General features: G+C 35.8%; 1 protein-coding gene across 3 annotated transcripts in view; it reads right to left on the bottom strand.

Moving 5' to 3' along the window:
* INTS6 (integrator complex subunit 6) overlaps positions 1-17,445 on the bottom strand; it is a 112,074-nt gene that overhangs the window by 24,568 nt on the left and 70,061 nt on the right. For all 3 annotated transcript variants that reach the window (XR_004678940.1, XM_035003460.1, XM_035003459.1), the window contains exons 8-16: positions 16,021-16,173; positions 15,765-15,897; positions 14,738-14,832; positions 12,125-12,235; positions 10,897-11,112; positions 7,661-7,787; positions 6,490-6,632; positions 6,059-6,290; positions 64-435 (exon numbers count right to left, since the gene is read on the bottom strand). Coding sequence is in view for 2 of the 3 variants with exons in the window: in XM_035003460.1 (XP_034859351.1) it covers positions 64-435; positions 6,059-6,290; positions 6,490-6,632; positions 7,661-7,787; positions 10,897-11,112; positions 12,125-12,235; positions 14,738-14,832; positions 15,765-15,897; positions 16,021-16,173 (1,582 nt within the window). In the remaining variant the exon portion in view is untranslated. The remainder of the gene's footprint in view (positions 1-63; positions 436-6,058; positions 6,291-6,489; positions 6,633-7,660; positions 7,788-10,896; positions 11,113-12,124; positions 12,236-14,737; positions 14,833-15,764; positions 15,898-16,020; positions 16,174-17,445) is intronic.

Below are 17,445 nucleotides of genomic sequence, written 5' to 3' on the forward strand. Positions count from 1 at the left end.
ATTTGACTCTTCTTTGAGCACACACAGAAGTCAAATACGAGGTGTGCCTCTAATCATACTTACTTCTTCCTGGCTTTCGGATCTCTTTCATTATTTGTGCTTTTAGTTCAGTGTTGACCTCTTCATGGCTTCTGCAATGCATCAATTTCTTTCCTTTGTTGAGTGAAGATGCTGGTATATTCTCTTCAGGACACTGTTCTTTATCTCTTGGTTCCTCATGATTTTCTAAAAATCCACCAACAGTGAGGTCATTAGTTCCTAAATGGTCATGACCAAGAGCCTCTGTATGATTGGTTGGTCGTTCCAGTAAATTGGCTGGAGAAGAAGGTGAAAATTCAGCATCCATAGCATTTGGTGTAATATCTGATGAAAGTTGGTCTGCAACGTGATTTTCAACCACATCATCTATTGTCGAATCATTAGTGGCTTCTGAAACTAAAAACAAAGATAAGAAAAAAAATGACGTGAGCCAGTTTCAAAGAACACAGTAAAAAAAAAAAAGCTACAAATAATATTACAGCAAATCACAACTAATCTCCTTGACAGATGCAAATTAACAAATAATATGATATGATCTTAAGCTTTGCCAAAGAGATGGTGGATTTCAGTGAAACATTTATAGTATTTACAAAATCTGTACAACTTTTGCCCTTGAGAAAAAAGATTACTTGCAAGCAACTTTTAGTTCTCTGCTTTATTTTATGGCAATTTTACTGAACAAGTAGATTTCTAATACTTTAGGGAAATATATAGAGAGCCTTAGCTCATTCCAACCAACCTCTGCCTTATACACGTACTATCATTTAGAGGCAAAAGTAAACACAGGAAGTCCAAACTGCTCAATACTCTGCAGGGAACACACCGTCAAACTGGTCACTTTATAGCACACTCTTTTCTTATAACTACCCAGCCAGTCTTTGTTACTAGAGCAACACAGAACAGCCTGGTGCCCACAGCAGCTCATCAGATTACTAGACTTAAAAAAAAAAGCTTGCAAACTCTGGCCCCCCACAGAAAGCGGCTAAATTATAAGTTCCCAGACTGCTCACCAAACCTCCAGGACACCAGCTAAAGTCATCTCTACTTCCCTCATTTACTGTCCAAAAGGTAAACACATTCCCACAAAAATCCCTTAGACTTCTGACTCCCTCCCTAAATCCCCTTCCACGATTTGCAAATTTTCCTGAATATTCTCTACAACAACTCCTGCTTTAACTGAAACCCAGCTCTCTGGCCAAGAAACTGCTCCTCTTTTCAGACTTGAAGTGAAATTACATTCTCTCAAACACTCTCCACAGACTTAACATAAGGATGTGGAGTCACTGACTCCTTCACCTTCTAGTGCCACTTTAAGATACTTTCTCCATGCACTCCTGTAACACTCTTGCTCTTCTGAGGCTCAACTATGCCACTCTGCTCATTCTCTCTCTCCTTATCACTAGCTTTATTGATCTCCAAGGTACACCTCTGTGGTCACACCTGGTTCACAGATTTCCTTATACCCCCATGTCCCTTGGGCATTGCCCTAGTCATTACTACTCAAATACAAGCAGTATTAGCACCATCAGAGAGTTTGCTAGAAATGATGATCTTGAGCCCTCCTCCAAGCAATGAATTAGAATCTGCAGTTTAACTAGATCCTCTGGTGATTCAATTACACACTAAAGTTTGAGAAGTACTGTAGTATGTGACACTTCAATGTCTACGCAGATCACCTGCCAAGAACATGGCCTCTCAATTCTTTAATTTCTCATCTTGTTTGCCTCGCAAATCAAACACAAACCCATGGATAGAGGAGTATAAGCCTTATCTTTGCAGGACTCCCGCTGTTTTTCTTAACTCAGCCAGACTCTTATTCCAGCAACTCCTCCATTTTCTCCCTCCTATTCATCAGATCCTACCTTCTAGATGCCTCTTTTTTATCTATCCAACTTACATCCCATAATGTATTACTTTTTAACAGTGTCCTAAATTCTCTTTATATTGTCCTCCCATGATACCTGCCAGGCAAAACTCCAAATGTGATGACTCTCTATCTGCTTGCTCTAGACACCTGCATTTGGAATGATGAGCACTACTGGAGAAATATGATCCAGCTCTGCAGAGTTATCATCATCACCAGCCAAGTATTCCTGGATCTTAGCACTACCTAGCAATCTTATTACAACCTTCTCTCCCACAAAAGACCATTCTAACCTTCTCCACTCTCTTAACATCTCTGACTTTCCCAAATCTCTCCTTCCCTCTCGGTAGTGTATGTCGCCTACTTCACAGGGGAAAGAAAAGCAGAGCCGTGAAACAGGAACTTCTCTACTTCCCACTGTTAAACTTGTGCCCACATCCATTCTGCTTCAGTGGAAGCCGCACTCTTTCATCTAGGCTCTGGACCATTCCCTTCTGCCTTCCCAGTGATTTTGTGCTGATTATGCTTTCTCTTGTCTTCATTTTCAACCTCTATCTATTGGTTCCATCACACCAGCATTTAAACATGCTCAACTCTGTCATCTTAAAGACAAAGCAAAGTCACCATCTTTAACCCCATGACTTCTTCCAGCTATCATTCTCTTTTCCCATCTCCCCAAGGCAGCTAAACTTCTTTGTTTTTTACAATTATATATACATACACAAAAATTTTATTTTATTTATCTTATTACATTATGTTAGTCACCATACAGTACATCATTAGTTTTTGATGCAGTGTTCCATGATTCACTATTTGCGTATGACACCCAGTGCTCATTACAACTCGTGCCCTCCTTAATATCCATCACTAGGCTAACCCATCCCCCCACCCCCTCCCCTCTGAAACCCTCAGATTGTTTCCCGGAATCCAGAGTCTCTCATGGTTTGTCTCCCTCGCTGATTCCCCCCACCTTCAGTTTTACCCTTCCTTCCCCTAATGTCCTCCATGCTATTCCTTATGTTTCACATATAAGTGAAACCATATGATAACTGTCTTTCTCTGCTTGACTTATCTCACTTAGCATAATCCTCTCCAGTTCCATCCATGTCAATGCAAATGATGGGTATTCATCCTTTCTGATGGCTGAGTAATATTCCATTGTATATACGGACCACATCTTTATCTATTCATCTGTTGAAGGGCATCTCAGCTCCTTCCACAGTTTGGCTATTGTGGACATTGCTGCTATAAACATTGGGGTGCATATGGCCCTTCTTTTCACTACATCTGTATCTTTGGGGTAAATACCTAGTAGTGCAATTGCTGGGTCTTGGGTAGCTCTATTTTTAACTTTTTGAGGAACCTCCACACTGTTTTCCAAAGTGGCTGTACCAACTTGCATTCCCACCAACAATGTAAGAGGGTTCCCCTTTCTCCACATCCTCTCCCACATTTGTTGTTTCCTGCCTTGTCAATTTTTGCCATTCTAACTGGTGTAAGGTGGTACCTCAATGTGGTTTTGATTTGAATTTCCCTAATAGCTAATGATGTTGAACATTTTTTCATGTGTCTGTTAGCTATTTGTATGTCTTCTTTGGAGAAGTGTCTGTTCATGTCTTCTGCCCATTTTTTGACTGGGTTATTTGTGTTCTGGGTGTTGAGTTTGAGGAGTTCTTTATAGATCTTGGATACCAGCCCTTTATCTGTAATGTCATTTTTACAAATATCTTCTCCCATTCTGTGGGTTGCCTCTTAGTTTTGTTGACTGTTTCCTTTGCTGTGCAGAAGCTTTTTATCTTGAAGTCCCAAAAGCTCATTTTCGCTTTTGTTTCCCTTGCCTTTGGAGACATGTCATGTCCTGTCTCACATTGAGGTCTTTTATCCATTTAGAGTTTATCTTTGTGTATGGTGTAAGAGAATGGTTGAGTTTCATTCTTCTGTATATAGCTGTCCAATTTTCCCCACAGCTGAACTTCTTAAACTGGTTATTTACATTCATTGTCTCCATTTTCTCATCTCTCACTCCTCAACCCACTTCTTTATAGTGTTCTGTCCCCTTGACTCCACCAGAATTGGCTCTTGCTAAGGTAGCCAAAGACCAATAGAACTTTCCAATCCTATTGACCGATCTGTTTAAGTATGAGACTACCAACCACTCAATTCTCTTTCCCTTTAGCTCTCATGACGCCAAATTCTTCTCATCTCCTATTTCTTGGATTCTTCTTTCTCAAGTCTCCTTTTTTGAACCTTGTTTCTCTTCTTAACTTTGGCACATTCAAAGTTCTGTTCTAGGCTGCTGCTTCTCATTGTTTCCCTTGGTGTGATTTAATTCACTCCAATGGAGGTTAAGACTGCCTCCTACACCTCCCTCTTTTTCCCCCGTCTCTTCTTCGGCAGTCTAAACTAAAATACCCATCTTCTACCCCAGGATCTCCACGTGGCTATTTAATGGGCGCTTCTAAACTCACTCATTCTCTCTTCTTCCACTCCACCCTGTCACCCTTGTCTACCCAGCATCTCGCAACTCCTCTCTTGCCCTGGCTCCAATATCTAGTCCGTCATCACCATGTCTTTGCTGGTATTTCCAAGTATTTCTCAAATACATGTTCTCCAAACTCCACTGCCAGGTCATTAGCTCTTCCCTGGGTTTCCTAACTAGTTTCCGTGCATCCATAATAATTACTTAACAACATCAAATATCCTATCAATATCCACAATCTAATTAATCTTACACATTTTCTATTTGTAGGGAAAGTTCGATTTTATTTGTTTCAGGGTCCAAATCAGGCCCCGTACAATGTAATTGGTTTATATGTCTTTTAACTACCTTTTTAACCTATAAAATCTTTCTGTAACCTCTCTTTTTTTCTATGCATTTTTTTCTGGCAACATACTGACCCCATTTTCTTTGTCCTACAGTTCCCCACAATCCAGATTATGCCAATTGTATCCCTGTTTTGTCATTTAATATGTTTCTCTATCCTTTGTATTTCCTATAAATTGGTAGTTAGATCTAGAGGCTTGATCAGATTAAGGTTCAATTTCTTTCTTTCTTTTTCTTTTGGCAAGACACTATATAATTCTATCAGGAAGTATAGAATATTTGGTTTCTCTCCAGTTAAGATGTTATAAACCACAAATAATCACTACCTATAATTAATGCAATCATTAATTCACTAAGGGTTCCCCTAAATCCATTCTTGTTCTTCCCTAACAATATTCCACACAATACAGTTGGCCTGGTCTTTATAAAATGCTAATCAGATCAGGTCACTCGCTCTTCAAAACCTTTCAAAGATTCTCATTGTCCTTAAAGTCTAGAATCTTTACAATGGCCTCCAGGGCCCTCCATGATCTGGCCTCAGCCTATCTTTCATTTCTTACCTTATCTTATTCCCAACACCTTTGCTATACTAGGCTTCTTTCAGTTCCCTTAATCCCTTCTCTTTAGTGTATATGTTTGCACATATTCTTCTTTACCACCACTGTAGCATATAATAGCATGCAGCAAACTGCTTAGCACTACTACTAAATGCACAGCTTTAGTGAAACAACTCCCATTCACCCTTCAAATGTTGGCTTAAACATAACTTCCTCAGTAAAGGGTCTTGACTTCACAAACTAAATAAGTTAAATCCTCTTACCACATGCTTCCAAAACATACTTGACTTCCCTTTTATAACATTCATCACACTTCTAATGAAACATTCAATGACTATCTTTCCTTACTCATTATAAATGAAGGCAGAGATCACTATTGTCTCATTCACTGCTATACTTCAATGCCTAGCACTGTTTACAATAGCATACATATTTAACAATTAGTTGTTGAATTAACCTGAAACTGAAAACCATCGTCTGTGGATACTGATAATGCTCCTTTAATAACTGTTATTTTGAAATACTTAAGACTTGTAAATGATATTTAGATCATGCTAGCTATAATAAAGCATAATAAATATATGAAATGTCCAACAAGTGTTCATTAAAAAGACATATAAAATGATTACATGCTAATTAGCAGAAACAAGTATCTTCTCTAGACACTCTTGGGCTTTATCAATCAGTATTTTCTATAATCTATTAAAAAATCTCTTCCCCCATAAAGAAACAAAAAGCAGCAAATAATGTTTTTTTTTTTAAAAAAACTCTTACTTTTATGAAGAGGAAGGGGTTTAATAAGATCTGGCTGTGCTTGAGTCATAGGTACAGGTGGTCCTTTTCCTCCAATATGATTGTTCACAACCGGATTCTGTTGTCTGCCTCTTAGTAGTGGAGACATACAGCGACGTCTTTTAGGGATCCCTTGCATATTTGGTTCTCCAGGTCGTTTATGTTTATTTTGAGGTCCAGCCACAAATTCATCTGCTTCATCTATCATCATACCCTATAACAAAAAAGAATATAATTTCCCTGGATTTACATACAGTCTTTAAACGGCACAACTAATTCCAATCCCCATTAGAGCAACTATTTTATAAGTATGTTGACATTTATTAGTCTACCAAGAAAAGTAGCTTACTTTAGTTAAATTAAGAACTGATAAATCTACAAATGAATTATACAATGGAACATTTCAAGTTTACCTTTTTATCTAGCTTAAAAGGGTTGCCAAATGTATGCAACCTTCGAGGCTGATCAGGATCAAGTTCTCTTAGTGGAGAAGGTACTTGCTTGAGGTATTCCTGGTAATTCCCCATTTGTGCTATAGGAACACTGTGCACTTGATCTTTTCAAATAGAAGAGAGTAACAACAAAAGTTAGCCTCACTAAAACAACACCGTTTAATTATCAAGTAATGTCTTCTTACATATGAACGCTACCTGGTGTTATTCTAGGAAGTCTTCCCTTACGATATGTGCTAAATTAGTGTGTTGTCACTATAAATATTGTGACAAAAATGAAGTCTTTTTGAGATTTTTAAAATAAAATTTAAGGGTGCCTGGGTGGCTCAGATGGTTAAGCGTCTGCCTTCGGCTAAGGTCACGATCCCAGGGTCCTAGGATCGAGTCCCACATCGGGCTCCCTGCTCCTTGGGAGCCTGCTTCTCCCTCTGCCTCTCTCTGTCTGTCTCTCATGAATAAATAAATAAAAAATCTTTAAAAAAAAAAAAAAGAAAGTAAAAATTTGAAAGAATTGCTTTTATCTTCTAAACAAAGCAAAAATATTGCAGTTTATTTGAGTGTGCAAAATAAGCAATATGTGTTAACATTACCATGAAAAGGAATGTCTCTTCTACTCTATTCCAATTAAGCACAATTTAATTATAGCAAAATTTACAGAAAAGATATATCACACAGATAATCCTCTTTATATAAAGCTATGGTTGGAATGCTTACATCAGAGATGGCCAAGAGTTAAATTCTCATCTGACTTGATATGTAGTATATGCCACTGATACAGCTGAAGGAACAGGACATGTACTGACCAACCAAGTTAAAACACCAGATACCAGGTTATCACAAGAAAATGATTTTGTGTGTGTGTGAATGCATGACCAAAGCCTTTAAAAAAGAAACCAAGCTGCTAACAAAGATTGTCACCTCTGGGGAATAGAATTTGGGACAACAGTGATGATAGAAAAAAAGTGTCGAGAATGGGGGATGACTCACTTCTTACTTCATTTGTTTGAATTTACAAAGAAAATACACTACTACTATAGTAATTCTTTAAATGCTACATTATCATACCATGCTTTTTTAATATAAAGAAAGAAATTCACCAAAGAAATACCATTATTTAACACCATGATCTAACCTTCATCCTGTCCTTTAAGAAATCTGCGGGTGCTCTTCAAAAGATTAGATCTCATTCGTGTTAAGTGATCCAGAAGATTCCGCCTTGGTATGTCATACGCATTTCTGAATGTCTGTGGCTTCAAATCCTGTTGAAAAACATTCAAAGACAAAATTTATTTTTATTTTTTAAAATTTTTTTTTTATTTAAAGATTTCTTTTTTTAATTTATTTATTTGACAGAGAGAGACACAGCAAGAGAGGGAACACAAGCAGGGGGAGTGGGAGAGGGAGAAGCAGGCTTCCCGCAGAGCAGGGAGCCCAACGTGGGGCTCGATCCCAGGACCCTGGAATCATGACCTGAGCCAAAGGCAGACGCTTAACGACTGAGCCACCCAGGTGCCCCCAAAATTTATTTTTAAATATAGAATTAAAAGAGACTAAAATCTCTAGCCTGAAGTACAGGTTTGGAAATAAGATATACAAGTCTCATTAGCTTTAAAAATAGAATAAAGAATTATGATGCAGTCTTAATGTACTGTTTTGGGAACCTGAAGATTAAAATTGAGTTCAACCAAATAAATTCACATCTTTCAAGATGTTATTATATATTCTGGCCAAGGGAAGTAAATATCTTATAAAACGAATTTCCAAATTTTAAAGACTCTGAAGGTTTAAAGAAGAAACATAGCTTTGATGTATAATTCACATAGAATAAATTAACCCATTTAAGGTATACAGTTTGATGGAGTGTCAGTAAATTTACAGTTGTGAAACCATCACCACAATCCAGTTTAAAAACACTTCGATCATCCCAGGAAAGTTCTTTGTGCCCATTTGTAGTCAATCCATTCTCCTATCCCCAGGCATCCACTGATCTGCTTCCTGTTGCCCTACATTCCATTTTATAAATGGAATTTTGCTATATCAAATCTTTTCTGACTTTTTTCACTAAGGATGATGTTTTGAGATTCATCCATGTTTTTAATGTATCAGTAGTCTATTCTTTTTTTACTGCAGAGTAGTATTCCTTCTATGGATATAGCCTATTTTTACCCATTTTCCAGTTGATGAACAATAGTTTTTAGCTTTTGGCGATTATGAATAATGCTACGAACATTTGCATACAAATCCATTATATGGACATATATCTTCATTTCTCTCATGTAAATAATAAATACATGGTTATATAGTAAGTAGAGCCATTCTAGTGGGTGGAAAGTGGGATCACATTATAGTTTTCATTTGCATTTCCCTAACGGCCATTAAGGTACAGCATCTTTTTACGTGTGTTCGTTCGAATTTGTGTATCTTATTTGGTGAAGTATCTGTTCAAAGATTTTGCCCATTTTTTATTAGATGTTTATTTTTTTATCACTGAGCTGTAGTTCTTTATAAATTTTGATACAAATGCTTTGTTCTATATACATTCTTCTCCCAGGCTGTAGCTTGCCTGTTCATTTCACAAAGTTTCTTTTGTAGACAAAAATTTAAATTTTAATGAACTTTAATTTATCAAGTTTTGTGTGTGTGCTTTTTGTGTTATATTTGAAAAATCTCCGATGACCCCCGACCCAATGTCATAAAGACTTTCTCCTGTTTTCTTCTAGTAGTTTATAGTTTTAGGTTTTACATTTAAGACCATGAGTGCTTCAAGTAATGTGAGATAACGGTCAAGTTTATTACTTTGAATATGGGTGTCCAACTGTTCCATCACTATTTCTAAAGAGATGTCTTCTTACCCACTGAATTATTTTGGCACCTCTGTTAAAAATTAGTCAATCAGAGAAAGACATATATCATGATCTCACTGATATGAGGAATTCTTAATCTCAGGAAACAAACTGAGGGTTGCTGGAGTGGTGGGGGGTGGGAGGGATGGGGTGGCTGGGTGATGGACATTGGGGAGGGTAGGTGCTATGGTGAGCGCTGTGAATTGTGTAAGACTGATGAATCACAGACCTGTACCTCTGAAACTAATAATACATTATATGTTAAAAAAAAAAAAAAAAGATAGTAGGAAGGGAAAAATGAAGGGGGGGAGTCAGAGGGGGAAACGAACCATGAGAGACTATGGACTCTGAGAAACAAACAGGGTTCTAGAGGCGAGGGGGATGGGGGGATGGGTTAGCCTGGTGATGGGTATTAAAGAGGGCACGTACTGAATGGAGCACTGGGTGTTATAAGCAAACAATGAATCATGGAACACTACATCAAAAACTAATGATGTAATGTATGGTGATTAACATAACGTAATAAAAAAAATTAATTGACTGCATGTGTGAGGGCCTACTTCTATACTCTCTTCTGTTCTACTGATCTATATGCTTACCCATACGCCAACAACACAACATGCTGATGATCACTACAACTTTATAGTAACTTTAACTTTACAGTAACTTTCAAAATTAGATAGTACAAGTATTCTAACTTTATTATTTTGTAAAATTGTTTTATCTATTCTAGGACATTGAAATTTCCATATAAATTTTAGATCAGCTTGTGTCTACAAAAAAGGCTACTAGGATGAAGATCTTTTTTTTTTTTTTTTTTTTTTAAAGATTTTATTTATTTATTTGAGACAGAGAGAATGAGAGACAGAGAGCATGAGAGGGAGGAGGGTCAGAGGGAGAAGCAGACTCCCTGCCGAGCAGGGAGCCCGATGCGGGACTCGATCCCAAGACTCCAGGATCATGACCTGAGCCGAAGGCAGTCGCTTAACCAACTGAGCCACCCAGGCGCCCCGGATGAAGATCTTTTTAATAATGAATATTCATAAAGCATTTTAGGATCATGCTATGTACCCAAGGTCATCAGTATAAATACCAAACTGCAGTGAACTCTAAGACTAGCTATGTAACTTCAGGCAGTCTTTAAGCCTCTGTTTTCTTTCTTGCCTTTTTTTTTTTTTAAAGTAATCTCTACACCCAAAATGGGGCTCAAACTCATGACCCCAAGATCCAGAGTCACATGCTCTACCAACTGAGTGAGCCAGGCACCCCATCTGTTTTCTCATCTATAAAATGAATGGGTTGGTTTACTCATCAGTCCACCTATTCATCCATTCAGCATGCACAATGTTTGTTTTAATTCTAAAATTCAATGATTCAATAATAGTATTAATGATCATTATTCTTCAGAGGCATACAAGTACTTCTGAAGTTTGGGCAAACTAAGTAACAGTTAATGGAAAATCTGATTTATTTAACAATACAACAGAATATAACTAGAACAGTACTAAATTCACTTAACTATTACCTTATTGAGCAAAGCAACTTGGAACCCAGTGTATTCTTTCATATTAAGGTCTAGCAGTCTGTGAGGAACATCCTCTGAAATTCCCTGGAGCAAGTGTTGAAAATCTTTCCTATAAGCCATTGATAAACCATGTGATCGGCTTCGGACTTTAATTCCAGTTTCCTGTACTACTTTTTTGCCTACAGATCCGATGACTCGATCAGATTCTATTTTAGCCTAAAGTAAAAATAAATAAGATTTAGTCTTGACATAATCTAAATTAGTAAATTAAATACTAATAGTTTTGGTCTTCTATAAATTAAGTATGTGTGCAATTATAAACTCAAGTAGCATATAGGTTATGTCAAGTTCTTGGTAAACTGAAGATAGTTTAAATAAAAATGTCTTACAGTTTTAAATCATTACAATTACAACCTTTTGGAGCAGGGCAAACAAAAACAACTTCAATTTATTTTTATGTACTAATACCCACTACACTTAAACCATGAAATATAAGTGCATCCTAAATAAAAATATGGATTTCCAATTCAGAGGTCATATAAAATTAGGAAAAAAAAAATCTCATCAGTATTTATCTAAAGACACTATTATTACCACATAACTAAATGTTCATAGGTATAACAAATAATGATGTATTTTTTCACTGGAAAACAAGTAGCAATATTTTGACTCTATCCAACCTACATCTCAATGAGCAGTTAAAGTACAGATGGCAGAAGTACTGGAAAAATAATGTATTTTATATGGTATTAATATTTGGCAGTCTAACTGTATACTGCTTGACCACCAGAGTATCTATTAATGTGATTTATGCTCAAAATGACAAAATTCAGTGTTTTTTACAAATATTTCAAAAGAAACTCCCATTTTTAAAAGAGAAAAACTACAGGTTTTAAAACATAAAGCAAAAGAAACTGATTTTTGTCTAAGAAAAACAACTTTCTAACATAAATTTCTCAAAAGAAAACATGAATGTCCACAGGCAGAAGGTCTAGGACCATAATAATGAAGCCATTTCCATAAACTAGGAATTATTATTTCAAATTAACATTCCAAAACACAGCATACCATGTACTTGAGACTGAATTATGCTAATATATGTGGCTTTAAAACGTAATGTATTAATACAATGTAATTCCATTAGGACCATCAGAACTAACATCTGGCCTGTTAAGCATCTTAGCCAAAACCATTCAAAATACTTAATGGCTCTATTTCTTAACATTACCTGTTGACTCAATTTTTTGAGGTATGAAATGACGCTGTAACTAAGTCCATATTCCATACTATCTGCTATTAGGTTAGGTGCTCCCATCATTCTAACAGCTTTCTTCAAAGGCTATAGGAAAAGAGAAAACATCACTCAATCCTAAGCTTGTCAAAAATGTAAGACTACATGTATTGTCAGTTTTGAAGATTTCTTCAAAAAAATTTCTCCTTTTTTTCAATAAGAGAATAACATAATCATATTTGTATTTCAGTAAAATGTTTGCCAGTGGTACGAAAGGTAGCTTGAAATACTTAAAAAGGATTAGAGGCTATACTTTAACAGTACCTGGGACAAGAAAGGGTAAAGTCCTAGACTCCTTAGTACCACTGGAGATACTAAGTTTGGAAGAAATGGGCAGGAGACATATCACAGAGGTAGATTTGATAGAAATTAAGAAGTGAAAAGGAGGCAAGAAAAATGGAAGATTTCTACCTTGGGTAACTGTGTGGGTTATGGCTCAACCATTCACTAGCTTTGTGGCCCTGGACCAGGTTATATAGCCTCTCTAGGTCTAAAGTTTCTCATTTGAAAAGGACAATAGTATCTGCTTCAAAGGGATGTCATGGGATTAAATGAATTAATACATGTCAAGCACATATAAAAGCACTGGGTACACAGTAGGCATTAAGTGTTAATCATTACTACTGTTATTATTAGCTGAACTGAAAAAATAGAAACAAGCTCTGAAGGAAAAACCAGTCTAATATTTACTGTGGATGTGGTATAGTGAAATAATTTTCAACTGTAAGGAGATTCCACCATTTGTGCAATGAAAGATGTCACTAGCAGGACAGTCTAGTATGTGTGAGTGGGATGCAGTCAGAAAAGGATGACAGACATTCACTGACATCAGAAAGTGTATAAGCACTGGTGTCAAATTGGAATCAAATCTCAGCTCTGATATTTAAAATCCATATAGCTTTGCCTAAATCCTGCAGGTTCCTATGAAACGTAAATGAGTCAACATGTGTAACAGTACATATTCAGTGTTTCTTCCTTTTCACTCTTACATGGCAGGCACTATGTGCTAGACACACAACTTCTCTCTTACAACTCAAAAACATGATTTTCAAAGCTCAATAAATTAATGCTCTTAGTAGAGACCATTTAGAAAGATTAGATACAGTCAAATGCTATAATATTCCTGCATTAAAAGTAAAAGTAATGTTTAAAAATGCTTTTAACATTGGTCTCCTTAAGAAATTACTTTTCATACAACAAATAATGTATTTAATAATATTGGTCTTATCTACTATGATACACAAGGTTTTAAGTACAGGTGACCTCTGAACAACATGAGGGTTAGAAGTGCCTACCCCACACAATCGAAAATCCACGTGTAACTTTTGACTCCCCAAAACTTAACTACTAGCCTGCTACTGACTGGAAGCCTAATAACATAATCAATTTTTGTATGTAATATGTATTATATATATACTATATTCTCACAATAACACCTAGGTTTTTCTTGATTTTTTTGTTAACATTTCTAGGCTATATGGTTCACCTGCAAGTTTTTCAAATTGCCACAAATCTCAAAAAAATCCTCCTTTGTATTTACTGGAAAAAATCCACATATAAGTGGACCCATGCACTTCAAACCTGTGTTGTTCAAGGGTCAACTGTAATCACAAACTCATGGTTCTAAAAATATATGATTCTCTGAGAATACATACTTATCTACCTAAAAACATGTTTCTGGAGACCTAGGGAATAATGCAACAAAAACCATTCTGTACCCTTAAAGAAAAATAGTTATAAAACTGCAATTTAAGACAAACCATAAGAGACTCTGAATCTCAGGAAACAAACTAAGGGTTGCTGGAGTGGAGGGGGGTGGGAGAGATGGGGTGGCTAGGTGATGGACACTGGGGAGGGTATGTGCTATGGTGAGCACTGTGAATTGTGTAAGACTGATGAATCACAGACCTGTACTCCTGAAACAAATAATACATTGCATGTTAATAAAAAAACAAAAACAAAAACAAAAAACCCTGCAATTTAACAAGGGAGTACATCAACTGGAGCTATTCAAAAAGCCAGGCTGCCTGGGATTAAATTCCAGTCTCCCACACCTTAGCTATGTAGCCTTGGACAAATTATTTAATCAGTTAGTGCCTTAGTTTCCTCATCTGTGAGATAGGAATGATGATTTCTATCTCATAGGGTTACTATATAAATTAAATGAGGTTAATAGAACATTATATCAAAAACTGACTACTATATGTTGGCTAATTGAATTTAAATTAAAAAAGAAAAGAAAAAAGAAGAAAAATAAATTAAATGAGGCTAATACATGTAAAATGCCTAGCATAATATCAGGCCTAATGTACGCATCATATATACATCATCATGATCATTATCATTGTTATCATCATTACTATGCAAATCACTGAAACCTTTCTTTCCCATTACATCTATACTGGTCATTTGAACACTCAATTTTCATGACATTTGTATATTCTGTACATTCTGTAATAGCAACAAATAGAAGTTTTAATACCTACAGTAAACTATAAGCATAAAGTAAAATTTTAGAACAAGTTCTACTTTTAATAATAACATTCTTACCCCAAGATAGTAGGGAGGCATTGTCTTCAAATAACTTTCAAACGACTGTCTCCATTTCAATGTTGGTTTTGCTTTATGTACTTTAAACAAGTCATCTATAAATGTGTAATGTGAAAAAACTATCATCATCCATTGTTTCCACACATGAAAATCAAGTCAAATACATTTCATTTTTAAAGTCAGCTTTCTTATTTGTAAGAGAGTAACATCAGACATTAAAAAACAAAATTAAAAGGGGCAGAATTTTTGGTTCTGCCCAAATTTTGAGTAGTAATACCATTTTAAACATAAAAAGATGCCAATCATGTATTTCATGTAATAATATTTCATGTAACAATAAAGGCAGAATCAGAAAATACACAAGAAAATCTATACACTATCTAGACTTAGACATAAAACAGATTTGAGGACAGAAGCAAAGTATGTACAATGTCTTCTATAAAATATACCTAATACTTTGACTATAACTTTTAAATCTGATGTGGTTCCCTGGAGGGAAAGATGTCTTCTCCAATAGTTAAAATTATAACTCAAAATTATAGCCAGAGGGTCCCCAGAAACTAACTTAAGGCTTTTATTATATTGTTTTGGAATAAATTCATTCATTTAGAAAAATACTTGCCAAATGAAAATTAAAGTACAGGTAAATGCTTAGAAAATATACTCAGATTTATAAATATATGCTTCTACAAAATGCCTAGTTTACCAAATACAAAGCCTGTATTACCAATTCTAACCATGTAAGAAATCTAACTTGTAGAAAACTTAGAATATTTAAAATTTAAAACACAGTATCTTCAGTAGTTTATACAATCAAAGGTGTTTTGACAATGACTTTTAATTTACCACAGACATACACAGGTTGCTACAAAACCACCTAAGATAGGCTCAATATTTCAGAGTATTAAAAACAGTTCCATTAATTTCCACAAGGCATGAGAACTTACAAAGAGATGTTCCCAAACTTTGTTTTTAGGAAAATTTGTATGTATGCTGAGCCACAGAGAATGCAACAAGAATGACTTACCTAAAAGGGGAAGGAGGACTGGGTAATTGTAAGGCATCACAAACAAGTTGACACAGTTCAGTGCTGTACTGGCTTTCAAGTAACCAAAGGGATGACCAAGTTCACTATATTTTGCACTATTGCTCACATATACCTGTTAAAAGGGAGTGGTTAAGACTTCATATTTAATGACCTTTACAAAATGTTTTATAAATCACTGATTTAACTTTTTTAAAAGAATATCTAACTTTTAAGTCACGATAGTTTTTCAGCTGACCTGCCAACATGTTTGAGGAGATTTCCTTTCCAGGATAAACTGAGTCAGTGGTGAAGGTTCCAACTCATATTTGTCAAATGGCAATTTGTCAATAACCATCGGTTCACAGTCTGTACAGGAAAACTTCACTACAGGATGAGACGTACGAGGTGGCTAGAGGGGAAAGTCTTATTATTACTACTTACACAAAATACCAGAAACAAACTCATTTTCAGTATCCCTCACTTCACTATCAAAATTTACTCAGTTCCTCAATTTTGCTAGTAAAGAGTTTAATTTACTACTGAAAGCACTATTAAAGCTGAAAGAAAATACTTAAAAATGTAATGCTTAAATTTTACATTCACAAGAAAAAGACAAAACATTTTAAAATGTATACAGAATAAAAATATTTTTAGGTCTTAAAATCAAATTTATCAGAAAAGTGCAAAATTTTGGAATTAAGTACTCATTAATTGTTACATCTAAGAAATAAAAGTATAGAAACCTTCCTAAGTTCTCAATTATAGCAATTTAATTTATTATATGGAGCAATAGCTTCCAAACTGATTAGACACATTGTTCAGTAAAAGTTTTTGAATATATATTAGGACATATATACATTTACTTATAAATTACTTGTAAATTAATTTATAGGTATATAATAAAATATATACCAAAATAATATTAAAAATAGGACAAAAAGGGGTGCCTGGGTGGCTCAGTCATTAAGCATCTGTCTTCAGCTCAGGTCATGATCCCATGGTCCTGGGATCGAGCCCCTCATCAGGCTCCCTGCTCAGCAGAAAGCCTGCTTCTCCCTCTCCCACTCCCCCTGCTTGTGTTCCTGCTCTCGCTATCGCTCTGTCAAATAAATAAATAAAATCTTAAAAAAAAAAAAATAGAAAAAGATAAACATAAATAGAAGTTCTGTTTTTCTTTGGTTATCTCTGTGGTATATACATACTACCTTGGACAAATGATCTAAAGATAGAAAAAACACAATACTTTAAGGGGTAAAAAAAGGCATGTTATTCTATTCCCTGCTCCCCCCCAATAATCTCCTTCCAAAAAATCTCACTGATTGAAGGTTGATGAAAGAAATATGAGCTATGAAGAAATAATTTGAAATTTTACTGCTATAAAAGATTCTTATTACTCCATTACTACCTATACCCTGGTGGCTCCCAAATCCAGTGTCGGGACCAAATCTCCCTCACTTCTCTTATGTTCCAACTGTCTACTAAACAGAACCAGAACCTTCTATAAGTCCCTCAAACACATTATTATGCAATTTATTATTTCTTCCCCAAACTACAAAACCTGTTTTAAAAACCTAGGTGTTGGGACGCCTGGGTGGCTCAGTCTGCTAAGCATCTGCCTTCGGCTCAGGTCATGATCCCAGAGTCCTGGGATGGAGCCCTGCATTGGGGGGGGGGGGGGGGG

Source organism: Mirounga leonina, unplaced genomic scaffold, assembly GCF_011800145.1.
Source record: "Mirounga leonina isolate KUSES-001 unplaced genomic scaffold, KU_Mleo_1.0 Mir_127, whole genome shotgun sequence".
In the NCBI taxonomy this organism is placed as follows: Eukaryota; Metazoa; Chordata; class Mammalia; order Carnivora; family Phocidae; genus Mirounga; species Mirounga leonina.